Source organism: Elgaria multicarinata, chromosome 1 (assembly GCF_023053635.1).
Source record: "Elgaria multicarinata webbii isolate HBS135686 ecotype San Diego chromosome 1, rElgMul1.1.pri, whole genome shotgun sequence".
Lineage (NCBI taxonomy): Eukaryota > Metazoa > Chordata > Lepidosauria > Squamata > Anguidae > Elgaria > Elgaria multicarinata.
The window spans coordinates 58,958,042-58,971,286 of NC_086171.1; the positions used below are offsets into that span (position 1 = coordinate 58,958,042).

General features: G+C 44.7%; 1 protein-coding gene across 1 annotated transcript; it reads left to right on the forward strand.

Moving 5' to 3' along the window:
* The first annotated feature begins 1,360 nt into the window (after positions 1–1,360).
* Positions 1,361–2,713, forward strand: LOC134396033 (chromatin complexes subunit BAP18-like). Its single transcript, XM_063122399.1, has 2 exons — positions 1,361–1,942; positions 2,654–2,713. Exons 1-2 carry the CDS (start codon positions 1,382–1,384, stop codon positions 2,711–2,713), a joined length of 621 nt encoding a protein of 206 aa, XP_062978469.1. The 5' UTR covers positions 1,361–1,381.
* Positions 2,714–13,245: the final 10,532 nt, after the last annotated feature.

A 13,245-nucleotide genomic window follows, 5' to 3' on the forward strand; every position in this document is an offset into this window, starting at 1 on the left:
TTGTCCTGCCTTGTTTACTGTTTTGCCCCGCGACCCTCACACGCCGACATCCCTGTCCTGTAGTCATCTTGCCTCTTCTCCATTTTCCATGTTTTTCTAGGGTGGGGAAGTGTGGCATTTTTTCTCCATGAGGGATAGAACTGCCCTTCCCTCCTCGTGTATTGCCATCCTCACGCTATGTCGCAGAACCTCCCTTCTTGGGGGCGTCTGCATTGAAGGGCAGTCTTGCTGATGAAAGAGGAGGGCGTGCTGAGTTGCTTGAATGACCAGGCTTGTTCTGAGTCATTCGAACAAACTTCCCTGCTCCAACCCCGTTCTCATTGCTCTCTCTTTGCTATTTTTCTCCCTCCAAAGGCAGAAATGGTACTGTATCAGGTACTGTGGTCCCAGGGCCGGTGCCAGACTATTTTGTGCCCTAGACAAGGCGAGCTACTTGCACACACACACAAAACTTGAAACTGCTAAATTTATTTTAAATTGCAAGAATAAGTAATAATTTTAACAGCATTGAAGAATAACCCCTTGAAGGCTGGATGATGCTTTGTACAGAAGTCAACAGGCCACTGTGCAACACAAACCAATTATAGATCGCCATTCAATAGTCCAAAGCTCTGGGAAAGGGAGATACTAGACCCCTTTCCTGCCCACCACCATCACCACCTCACTTCCCCGGGTTGACGGAAAGGCTGCTGTGGTACCTGATCTACTGCTGCTGCTGCTGCCTCACCTGTGCACCTGCGCATTGCTGCTGCTGCTGCCCCCCTTCTTTGGCACCAACATGTGCGGCTCAGGTAGGCCCAGGAAGCAAAATCAAGCTGCCTGCAGCCACCTCCACCTCCACATGAGGCCTGGGCAGCAAAATCAAGCCGCGTGTGCACCGCCCAGACCAGCGTGGCCTTCCAGCCACCACCGCCCCCTCCACATGAGGCAAACAGACCAAGACGTGGCTAGAGGGGAGGCAAGGAAAAACGAAGGTGATCAGAGGAAAAGAGAGAGAATAAAAGAACATTGCAGGCAAGACTTGAAAGATTTGGGGGCCCGGGGTGGGGAAGTAAATTGGTGAGAGGGTCAGAGAAAGCTGAACTCTGACTCTGAGAAAGGGCAGTGGGGCGGGCGAAAGGAAAGAGACGGATTTTGACTTGGGGAGAAATAAAAATAAATAAATAGGAATCAAAGCAGGGGTGAGGAGGGGCAAAAAAAGCCAGAAAAGGCACGGAGAGACGGGCATGGGGGAGAGGAACGCACACGAGGCAGAGGTGTGTGTGATTAAATAATCACACATGCCATAGAGTGTCCCGGAGGCAGAGCGGCCCGGGCCCGGCCCTTCCCCTCGCCTCGCTAGCCCTGCTCTGCAGCAGCAGCAGCGGCGGCGGGGTCCGCCATGACGTCAGCGTCCACCAAGGTGGGCGAGATTTTCTCCGCTGCCGGAGCCGCTTTCACCAAGCTGGGCGAACTGACCATGCAGCTGCACCCGGTGGCCAACTCCTCACCCGCTGGGGCCGAATGGACAGATGCGGAGATCTCCCTGTTATGGGCCTCCGTCCAGCGCTTTGGAGACGACCTCAACCGCATAAGCGCACTCATCAAAGACCGGACTGTGGCCCTGCTGAAAGGGGCGGCCAAGCGCAAAATCTACGAGGACAGTGGGCTGCCCCTCCCCACCGAGTCCCCAAAGAAGGGCGCCCGCAAAGGGCAGCAGCAGCAGCAGCAGCAGCCAGGCCCCCCCTCTGCACCGGGGCCGGGGGGGCTCCCTGATCCCTCGGCTCCACCGATGAAGAAACAGAAAGCGGCCTCTGACGTGACGCTCAGCGCTCTGAACGACTCGGACGCCCACAGCGACTTGGTGGACATTGAGGGCCTGGGCGACGGGCCTCCAGCCAAAAAGCTCAGTTTCGACCAGGACAGCCTGAATTTGGACTCTGGATTAAATAAAAAGGACTTGGTGGGGAGGGTCACTAAGGAGAGATTTTCAAGGGACAAAACACACACATACGGAGCAGGGGGAAGGGGGAAGGACAAACCAGGCAGAGCAACAGAGAGGGAATCTACACGTCGTACTGAAGGCGCATGCATGCGCCCCCAGTACGCCTCCAAAACGAAGGTGTAGATTCTGCCTACCTGCAGCCCAGAAGAGACGGAGGAGGCGGCGGCTGGGGAATCCGGCCGTGTCCTTGCCGCCGCCGCCTCCCTGCCAGCCTCCTGCTGCCAGGGTAAGAGCGACCCGGGTCAGAGAGCTCGGCTTCTGCTTCCGCCGTGCTCTCTGACCCGGGTGGCTCTTTCACCGGCAGCAGGAGGCCGGCGGGGAGGCGGCGGCGGCAAGGACGCGGCCGGATTCCCCAGCTGCCGCCGCCTCCTCCGTCTCTTCTGGGCTGCAGGTAGGCAGAATCTGCGCCATCGTTTTGGGGGCGTACTGGGGGCGCATGCACGCGCCTTCAGTACGACGTGTAGAGTCCCTCAGAGAGAGCGAGAGGGTTTGGGGTAACTGGAGCCAGCGAGGGGGAGGGACGGTACACTTGCTACGCAGAGACAGACAGGAAGGCGGCTCCGATTCCTCCCATGTTGTTATTATGGTCGTTAATTACCCTCCTCCTTATTTCTGGTTATGGTAATGAATTTTCTCCTTTTATTTTTTTTCTCTTTTGCTGTTTTTAAGGCTTTTTTTCTTCTGGCTGGCTGTGCCCCTCTGAGGGCGGCGCCCTACGCCACTGCCTAATTTGCCTATAGCTAGCGCTGGCCCTATGTGGTCCCAAGCCTTGTAAGGCTTTATAGGTTAAAACCAGCACCTTGAATAGGGCTCGGAAACATACAAGCAGCCAATGTAATTGGGCCAGAGTTGGTCTTATATGTTTGAAACTTCTGGTTCCTATTAGCAATCTGGCTGCTGCATTTTGCACAAGCTGCAGCTTCCAAACCATCTTCAAAGAATCCCCAAGCTACGAACCTGCTCCTTCAGAGGGAGTGCAACCCCTTCCAGAACAGATTGAACACCCTCTATCTGGTCAGAAGAACCACCACTAACAGCATCTCAGTCTTGTCTGGATTGAGTGTCAGAGATAGATGGACTAATCACAGAGTAATTTCAAATCTTATTTATATTTATTTCCCAGCATTCCAAATTGCCATGCTGCTATTTAGCAGCACAGCTACTGATAAGGGTGGAAGCCGAAATGTTTAATTCTAAATATATTTTGAAATTACTCTGTTGTTTCTCTATCTGTCTTTCATATAAGCCTGACTGGATCCAGAGCCTCCTTGCCGCTTTGCTGTTGTACTGGTTTACACCTACACAATATGCTATGCAAGTTGTTTGGGGAAGAAATTATATTTATGTATAAGCACTTGGTCACCGAAAACAAAAGAAGAAGAAGAAGAAGAAGAAGAAGAAGAAGAGGAGGAGGAGGAGGAGGAGGAGGAGGAGGAGGAGTAGATAATTTTCTGGAAAATTATTGTCGCTGGAGGAGAGGGAGAGAGAAGTTTATGTTCCATGTAAAAGTATCCCTCTTCAACAGTTTCCAATTATTAGTGCTAAATTGTGCACAGCAAATGAGCACTATCATTTCAATGACCCAGGATTTTACAAGCATTCTGAGGTTCTGCTTTAAGATATTATTTGCACATTACAAAAGTAGCACAGAGGCTGAAAACAAGGGGGAAATGTGTACGAGTCCCAGGGCTTTGCCACTTCCTGGCACTACAGGAGTATTAGCCCTGATCCAGCACCAGCAGCTATTCTTTGGCAGCAGTGCTAGCCAGATCCTTAAAAATGATTGGATGTGGGAATGGATAGCAAGGCTATGAAATGAAGATTTAACCATTCTTCTGCATCTGTTGCTCTGCCCAGCTCCACATACCCTTTCTGCCTTTGGAAGGAACATAGGAAGCTGCCTTATACACTACCACTTTGTAGCGGCTTTGAAGTGCACTGACAACTGTTGGGGCCCATGACACATCTACACCAAGCAGGATATAACACAATGAAAGTGGTATGAAAGCAGTACATGGCATGTGCCATGGGCTCCAACAGTTGTTGGCGCACTTCAATTCTGCTATAAAGCAGTAGTGTAGATCCTGCCTCCATACACCACTTTCATAGTGCTATATCCTGCTTGGTGTAGACCTGGCCTGTACTCAATGGTGGGGGCTCTCCAGGGTTTCAGGCAGGATTCTTTCCGAGCCCTGCCTGGAGATGCCATTGAAGGAGGCTGGTACCTTCTGCCTATGGAGCATGTGCTCTACCACTCATCTATGGACCTTCCCTGATTTTATTTTCTAAGGGTGTAATCACTCTTCTCCTGATAGTATGGACTTGCCTATCTGAGGTGACAAGCTTCAAACTAAGGATTCTAGCAGCCAGACTCAATTACTTTGCTCTCTACGTTGCCATGGCAGCTCCTGGAATGAGCCAGGAGTCCAAGTGGAAGAGCGGTGATAGATTTATCCTTGTCTTGGGATATTATGATATGGAATTTCTATATCTAGCTGGATCATGGATCAGCAGGTAATGTATCCCACGCCCTATCAAAAATGAAGTGCCACCAAGGAAATTGTAGGTTTACAAAGTTCCTGTGCTAACACAGAGAGTTTTTAACTTGAGGACTTTGTGCTCAGCTGTGTCTTTCCGCCTTTTACTTCAACATCTTATGCAGTTTTTACATTTTTCACATTTGATATAAGAGCATAGATCATAGTAGTTGCAAGCAAAACATATTTTCAGAAAGTTTTAAAAGAATTGTTTTAGGAGCAGAATAACATTTCTGTGCTCATAGCAAAAAAGAGCATAGAGAAGTCATTGATGACTTGTGCTATTGTCCTCCTGAGGACAGATGTAGCATCCTGAGAGAGCCAATGTTTGATTCTGTGAGGACAGATGTTATGTCCTGATGTGAACTGATGTTCAGTTCTGAAGTTCATGTATTTTGCCTCTCATAGTTGTCTGATTTCCTATTAGTGCTGCTTACATGATTCATCTCATAACAATCTGTTATTATGCTTTCCAAAATTCCCAGCTCTTGATTTGAGAGTATCTTATCTTTGTCAACTTTGCTGAGTAACTATTCTATTCAAAACAGGAAAACATCAGCTTCCCTTCCACAGGTTTATTGTTTTGCTATTTAAAATCTGGAGTGTTTAGTTCTATTTACTTCTCACAGTATTTCATGTCATCTTTTACACCTTTTACAAAACGTATAAAAAATACTACATATATGCAGACATCAATTTTTCCAAACTTTCCTATCTGAAACACCTGCTGACCTTTCCTGAGTTTAGATGGGAAAATTTCGTCTTTCCCATAGTAGGCTCCTAGGTCAGTGAGAAGTCACAGCATGTCAGCATGGATGCTTCTGTTAGAATGCCTTGCTAGAATCAAACTGATTCAAACTAAATACAGGAATATATCTAAATATTCCATTTGCTTCTCCGTGGAAACTGTACTTTATGTGAGTGCAGAAATTTATGAGAGAAATGTAAAAGACAAATAACTATTTTGGATAAATATTTGCAAGGTAGCCTATTATGCAAGTTGATACAGGCGTCTTGCAAGATGCAAAGGTTTCTGGGACAAATATTTGTCACAAATCAACAATAGTCAAAGGGCAAACCGGGAGGCAGGTCCAGAGAGCAAGCCAGGAGGCAGGACTATGGGAGCAACCTGAAACACAAAGACTTGCCAAGGTTTACTGGAGGTCAAGTAAACTTTGGTGGTCAAGGAAGGCTCCACTGAGATAAGTAGTCTTCTTATACACCTGCCTACTCAGGAAGAGCCAATAGCCAGTCTGGGTGACTGGAATAAGACCAGAGCCAGGAATTTCTTAACTAGAAGTTGCAGTGATGCAGTTCATCACAAGGGACAGCCACAGTGGTCAGTGGTTCTTGCGAGGCGGGAGGAGGTATTGCCGTTAGTAGATCAATGTTTTTAACACAGCCAAAGGCGTGTTACCTGGCCCTCAAACTTTGACCTGGATCCTCAATCTGAGCAATTCATCTTTTGTGTAAAGACCAAGTGGTATGAGACTGCCAAAATCTGCTTGTCAGCTCATATCAGTAAGTCTGCCTGCGTAATGTCTGTCTTGCATTACCTTCCCCAGCGTGCCTATCTTTGACAACTGGCCTTCTGCTTGTCCAACTCAGTTCTGTCTCTTCTTTCTAGATTGTCATCCCTGACAGTTTGAGATTCAGTACTGTGGAATTTGAACACCACCTTGGGATGAAACAGGTCAATGCATGCAAATATATTGATTCTGTTTTAACTATTTATTGGGCTATGAATACTTTAAAATTTTAATATTTGTTCATTATCTAACGCTGGAAGCTCAACTCTACTCCTCAGCCTTTGGCATGCCAAAATGTGCCAAAATACAAAATACCATGCTGAGAGGGCATTATTGTCATATCTATATGAACACATGAAGCTGAGACCATTGGCCCATGTAGGCCAGAATTGTGTAGAAATCAAGTATTTCAAAGTATAGGAAGGCATTAATTCTTGTACATTTCAAGGTGATACTATCAGCAATCTTGGATGAGAAATTTAGGGGAATATCTTAGATCAACAGATTATGTTCTTGTGGTTCAGAAGAATTTTAAACATTAAGTCATGATTTTTTTCTGTAATTTTTATCAAGATCTCCATAATGAGTTCATTAATCTATTGATCCTTTTGTATCCTGGAAGATTGTCTGAATATTACATTTTTATTTTTATTTCTGATACAAAAGAGTCTATGGAAGACATATAGCTAAATTTTTGCTGAAAGTAAAGAGGATACATTTTTTAAAAAAATAACAATCCTGCACATTAAATGATATATAAGTTTTTTTGTGAGTTCTGCTGAGTTAGCCAATACTTGTATTCAATTCAACCAGTATACAGCCAATACCACCACAGGCACTAGTAGTCTGAGGTGAAACATATTGCTCCTTGACTATATCAGTCCTCCAGAACCTGTATGGAGGTTACTTTCCTTCAATGCAAGGACTATTGGCCCTCGCTTCCTCACACCTGCCACTACATTTGAGAACTACAAGTTCAATCGCAGCTTTTAAAGCTCAACTAAAAATTTTTCTTTTTCCTAAAGCTTTTAAAACTTGATGTTGTGCAGACTTTATACTGTTACTTTATACTGTTAGTTTTACCCTACCCTGTGCCTGCTTACGCTACCCTGTGCCTGTTTGCATTCTCTTCCCCTCCTTATTGTTTTACTATGATTTTATTAGATTGTAAGCCTATGCGGCAGAGTCTTGCTATTTACTGTTTTACTCTGTACAGCACCATGTACATTGATGGTGCTATATAAATAAATAATAATAATAATAATAATTTGCTTCTTCCCCTTAGGCCTCAAGCCCGCCTCCTTCCCTCTTCCCCTACATTTTAATACCTGGCTTTCCCTAGGGCCATTTCTTTTCCTCTACTGCCACTGCTGCTTCAAGAGAGGGCTTGACTTGCAAAATCCAAGGCCCTCCCTCCATCCTCACTGTTGTGTTTTTCTCCCTATAGAACTGCATGGTGCTGAGCTACATGGGAGCTGTAATCCCCCGACTGCCTCAGGTTCCTAGCCAGCGTGCGGAAATATAATGGTCCTGTTCAGGCAACATACTAAGCCATGGTTAGGCTGCTATCTCTTTTGCAACAAATGGTTAGTGAACATGTTTAAACAATTGTTACGTAGCCACCATGGTTAGGAATGGTTCACACAACACACTAAGTCATGGTTGACATGACACCTTAAGCCATAATGTTTAGCTCAAAATGCTTAACCACCATGGCTTAGCATGTCAACTGAACAGGGCTGTTGTTTGGCTATTAAAGCTCGAGCTTTGAACTTTTTCAAACTTTCACAATTTTCTTCAAGTCTACACTGCTCAAGCTTCAGTTTAAAACAAAAAGAGCAAAATTGGTCTGGTAGTTCTCTGTTAATAAGCCTTACACTACCATATTCTTATATAAGATTCTATTCTATTCTATTATCTCCTCTGACTGACAGTGGCCCTTTCAACACCTAAGGATTATCCCAGGCAAACGGAGGGGTCGTCCCTGCCTGCTCCCTGGATCCCGTGTGTGTCATTTGGATGCACAGGGATATCCCGGGACGATCCTGGGGGAAAAGGCAGGTGTAGAAATGGCCAGTAGCTCTCCAACTGAATATACATATGAGAGACATGTTTCCTCTTCTCTCATAACCCCTTATTTAAAAGTGTTGCAATCTTCTACAAAGTTATGTTGAAATTGCTGTAAGGGAGGGGCGCATTTTATAGGTGACCAAAATGTTCAGGAAATTCTTCTTCCACCCCCACCCCCTCACACCCCATTTCAGCTCAGCACTAATTTGAAATGCCAAGTTGACAACTGAGGGACTAAAGCAGGATTGGTCGTTTGCCAGGAACAGCATGAAACAGATTTTGGAAACTAGCTTCCAGCTGTGCATAAATAATGTGCATACCGTACAGGCCTCAGTCAAGAAGCAAAATGGCCAGATACATCAGTTGTGCTTATCTGCTTTACAGGGGCTTCATCACTCTCATTGTCAACCATCGATGTAAAGGTTCTAGTTTATGACTCTGATTTCAAGATGCATGAAGCTTACCAGGCACAACATCCAAGTCGATGATGCCTGGGTTTGAAACTCTCTGTAGAATTGATATGCAATTAATGTTCTTCTCCTCTGAACAGAAACCTCAAGGTTTGCAAAACGGGCCATATGTTTGTCAGTTTGCCAATGAATCAAGATGTTTTTGCAGCCTTCCGAGTTTCAATAATTAATGGTAATGCAAAACTTATCACACTGTTCAGGGGCTGGCAGTAGAATCGCGAGCATCTCTACCGTCACTGCTCAAATTCACTGACAAACATTCTATTATGTGACAAAATGAAAATGTGTCATGATTCCGGAAAAGGATTCTTCCTGGTACCCTGCAATAACTTGGTTAGTTCCTATATTAGGATAGGACAGGATAGGACTGGATGCGTCTGCCATTCACAAAGTGATAGGAATACAATAACAGGTAAACCAATACCTGATCATGTGCGTGCAGCAACAACTTTTGTGATCTCCAAAATAGATTCTGGTTTCTGATATATGGGATGACATCAGGGCAAGTCCTGCCGTTAGGCAGAGTGAAGCAGCTGCCTCAGGCAGCAAATTTTGAGTGAAGGCAGCAAATTGTTAAGTTATTTCATTTGTTAGTATTGTGTTTTATTATCAGGGAGGGGGAAAGAGATATGTAGGATTTTCTGCCTAAGGTGCCAAAATAACTTGGCTGGTCTAAGGTACTATTTATCTTGACTCAGAGGGAGGGGGTCATTTACTGCTCCACCTCAGGCAGCAAAATGTTTTGGGATGGTCCTAAATGACACATATGTCATCACAATTAAGATCTACAGGCTCATACATTTGCAGCATTACAGCTGTGCAAAGTGAAGGGGTGAGCATCTCTTTAGGCTTCCCCCCCAATGCCTAAAAATCTGTGCAATGGACATTGATAGCCAACTGACACTCTCAGGGCCAGGAATGGGAGTCACACTCACACCTACTTCCAAGCTGGGTACTTCATTGGCTGCCAGTCCAGGTCCAGGCCCGATTCAAAGTGCTGGTATTAACATTTAAAGCCCTAAATGGCTTGGGGCCAGGCTCTCTGAAGGAACGCCTCCTCCCATATGTACCTGCCTGGACCCTAAGGTCATCCTCAGGGGTCCTTGTCCATGAGCCCCTGCCAAAGGAAGTGAGGCAGGTGGCTACCAGGAGGAGGGCCTTCTCTGCTGTGGCACCCCGGCTGTGGAATGAACTCCCTAAGGAGGTTCGCCTGGCACCTACACTATATTCTTTCAGATGCCAGGTGAAGACCTTTTTATTCTCCCAGGATTTTAACCATCTATACATTAATTTTAACTTTGCTGTTTTAAATTTGCATTTTAAATTTGTATTTCTGCACTGCTGCTGATTTTATCCTGGTTGTGCTTTTATATTGTATTTTACATCATGGTTTTATACTGTTTGTTTTATACTTTGAATGGTTTTAATTTTTGCGAACTGCCCAGAGATCTTCAGCTATTGGGTGGTATAAAAATGCGATAAATAAATAATACTGTGAAACTGGTGTTCTGCCTGGGGGCAAGTCTACATGGCAGGCAATGAAAAACACAATTAAAATAAAAAACACATATGGTTTGAATTAGATTGGCTTTCCAAGCTACTGAGCAAGAAGCAGTCTTAGGGCGCTGCAAGTGTGGGCAGTTGCTTTCAGGAACTGAAGTTGCTTTAAAGACCAGCGTTGTCTGTCAGCATAACTGCATACTTGTCCTTGGCTCAGTTTGGAGATTTGCAACGGAACAGGCATTGGAACCACATTGTACATCTGAAATACTCACTTCTCCCTGAAACACCCTTGCACTTCTGTGGGGGCAGGGAGGATGCAGTGTGTGAATCAATAATATTACATTTTCCCTTGAATATGGACCTGGACATGAGTCCCACATCTGCAAAATCCCACCCAAATGTAATATGGGAACCAACCCATAAAAGAGGTTCATGGCCATCAATCGTGGCGCTCATTAAATAAACTGAAAGTCAAATAGCTACAGAAAATCATACCGCCACATCCCACACTGCACCCCAGTTAGTAACCACCTACTGTTAGTATGTAGCATGTAAGTCTGAAGACATGTACATTTGAAAAATAGGTTTAATTCATCTTGAGTGGCTCCATATATGCTTTAAAACAATTAATACCATTCAATAAGAATAAATCAGTAAGCTAAAAAACTGCACTCCTTCATAATCTGCCTAACCCTTATTAGAGTTAGTGGGGATAGCATTATTGTAAAATATGTTGACTTGGGATATAAAGACAATAATGAAATAATCACATCAATGTATTACCTCAACTTGCAAAGGGATGAAATTGGCTTTCCAGATGCAAATTTGCAAGAGCACATCCTCCTTTACTGAAATAATATGCAAACATTTTCTAAAGGGTTTGTTAGTTTTTACCCTTCTTCTCATATTTAATTCCTGCATATAAATTTGCAGTTCAAAATGCCTGAAGCGATAACACAACTGGGGCGGGGGGAGGGAGGGCTCTGTTACCCATGCTGGCCTTGAATTGTTTCCAAGATAACTTTTCTTAGATCAGCTTCCCCCATCATGGTGCCTTCCAGTTGTGTTGGATTACAATGTCCATCATCCCCAGACACCAGGTTCAGGGAGGCTGTCCTAGATAGATAGGGTACAAGGCAGGTGAGCCTCCAAAATGAACACAAAAGGGAAGAAAAAGTCTCACGACGCTGGCAGACAAATTTATTGTGGTTTTTTGTGTCCTAGATAGTTACAATTCTTCTGAATGACAAAGATCGGCTGAAATAAAGTACGTTGCACTTGTTACAAACCCACTGAAATCTGTTGCTCGGTTTTATCTTGACCATCTCAACTCTAAGTGAACCCCTTCCAGAAACAGTAGATGATTAATTCACTAGAAGCTGCAGAGGCTATTCACTTAAATATTGGCAATCGTTTACAAAATATGGTTGCAGAAAGTAGTGCAGGACTGAATATATGAAAGAAATTAGCTGGCCTAAAAGCAACCTGATTTGTTGAGCTACCGGATGATTTAGTGGAGTTTTCGATTACCGTTGCAGCTGTGTGTTCCACCCTGGAGACGGAGACTGGCCTACAAAATGAATTTAGGAATTATGAAGCTGTCGAAGCCACACACATTTCTATTTCTTTGGAAGGGCCCTGTTCCTAAATAGGCTACCGCTTTGAGATCCAGCTGGGATTCCTTTTCCTGTTAAACCTCTGAAATAAAGGGTGGAACTTGGTAGTTCTAGCTCCAATGACCGCAGTAATACAAACTGAGTTATTATGTCACCCAGTTAAGCTTGGCCTCTCCGCTGTGTGTGAAACATCATCTCTGAATTTCAGCGAATAAGGGAGGATGGGACAGCAGAATAGGATGAAGCCATGATATAGACTTGAATGGACATGGACTCCTGCAAATGGAGAAAAGGGTGAAGATCCGTGTGACACTGTAACAGTGTTCATACCTTTCTGATGCTTGATAGTGTAAAGGCTTCTCTAAAACCACAAAAGTTTGCTCCTCCTGCAAATTTCTCTGCGTTTCCTTCGGTCTCTGCGGATGAACTGTCTACAATACTGCGCTCTTCGAAGCCTTCCACTTGCTCTCGTGATCCGATTCCTTCTCGCGTCTTTATTAATCTAATTCCTGCTATCCTCCCTTCCTTGCTACATATTATTAATCTTTCTCTGTCCTCTGGTTCATTTCCTTCTGCTTTTAAACATGCTACAGTCTCTCCCATTCTCAAGAAACCTACTCTTGATAGGCTATCTCTGTCTAACTACCGACCTGTCTCTTTGTTGCCGTTTGTTTCAAAGATCCTGGAGCGTGCGGTCTACTCTCGCTGTCTTGACTTTCTTTCTAGTAACTCTGCTTTGGATCCATTTCAATCTGGATTCCGTCCTCTGCATTCCACCGAAACAGCCCTTACTAAGATCACCAATGATCTCCTTACTGCCAAGTCTAAAGGCCATTATTCCGTTCTTATTCTCCTTGATCTAACTGCAGCCTTTGACACGGTTGATCATGATCTTCTCTTAGATTCCCTTCATGACCTTGGATTTTGTGGCTCTGTCTATAACTGGTTTGCCTCCTATCTAGCGGGTCGCTCTTTCAGCGTGTTGACTAATGGCAGCTCGTTTTCCTCCTTTCCCCTTTCAGTAGGGGTTCCGCAAGGCTCGGTGCTTGGCCCGTTGTTGTTTTCCTTATACATGTTGCCCTTGGGCAAGCTTATTCAATCTCATGGCCTCCAATATCATCTGTACGCCGATGATACACAACTATATCTGTCATCTCCGGAACTTTCTCCTGATGTTCACGATCGTATCTCGGCATGTCTTTCAGATATCTCAGCTTGGCTGCTTCATCGTCGCTTGAAACTTAACATGGCAAAGACTGAATTGCTTGTTTTTCCTCCTAAACCTTCTCCTCATCTCTCATTCTCTCTTACTGTCAATGATGTTACGCTTACTCCGGTCAAGGAAGCTCGTAGCCTTGGCTTTATATTCGACTCCTCGCTCTCCTTTATTCCTCATATTGAGGCAGTAGCTAAATCTTGTCGATTTTTCCTGTATAATATTGCCAGGATTTGATCATTTTTGTCTGTCTCTTCTGCCAAAACGCTTGTTCATGCACTGGTTATTTCACGGTTGGACTACTGCAACCTTCTTCTCTC

Bases quoted from the DNA above. Each gene is read 5' to 3' on its own strand.
- LOC134396033 (XM_063122399.1), top strand. From the start codon at position 1,382: ATGACGTCAGCGTCCACCAAGGTGGGCGAGATTTTCTCCGCTGCCGGA. The intron at 1,943-2,653 runs GTGGGGAGGGTC...GCTGTTTTTAAG, and splicing joins GATTAAATAAAAAGGACTTG to GCTTTTTTTCTTCTGGCTGG.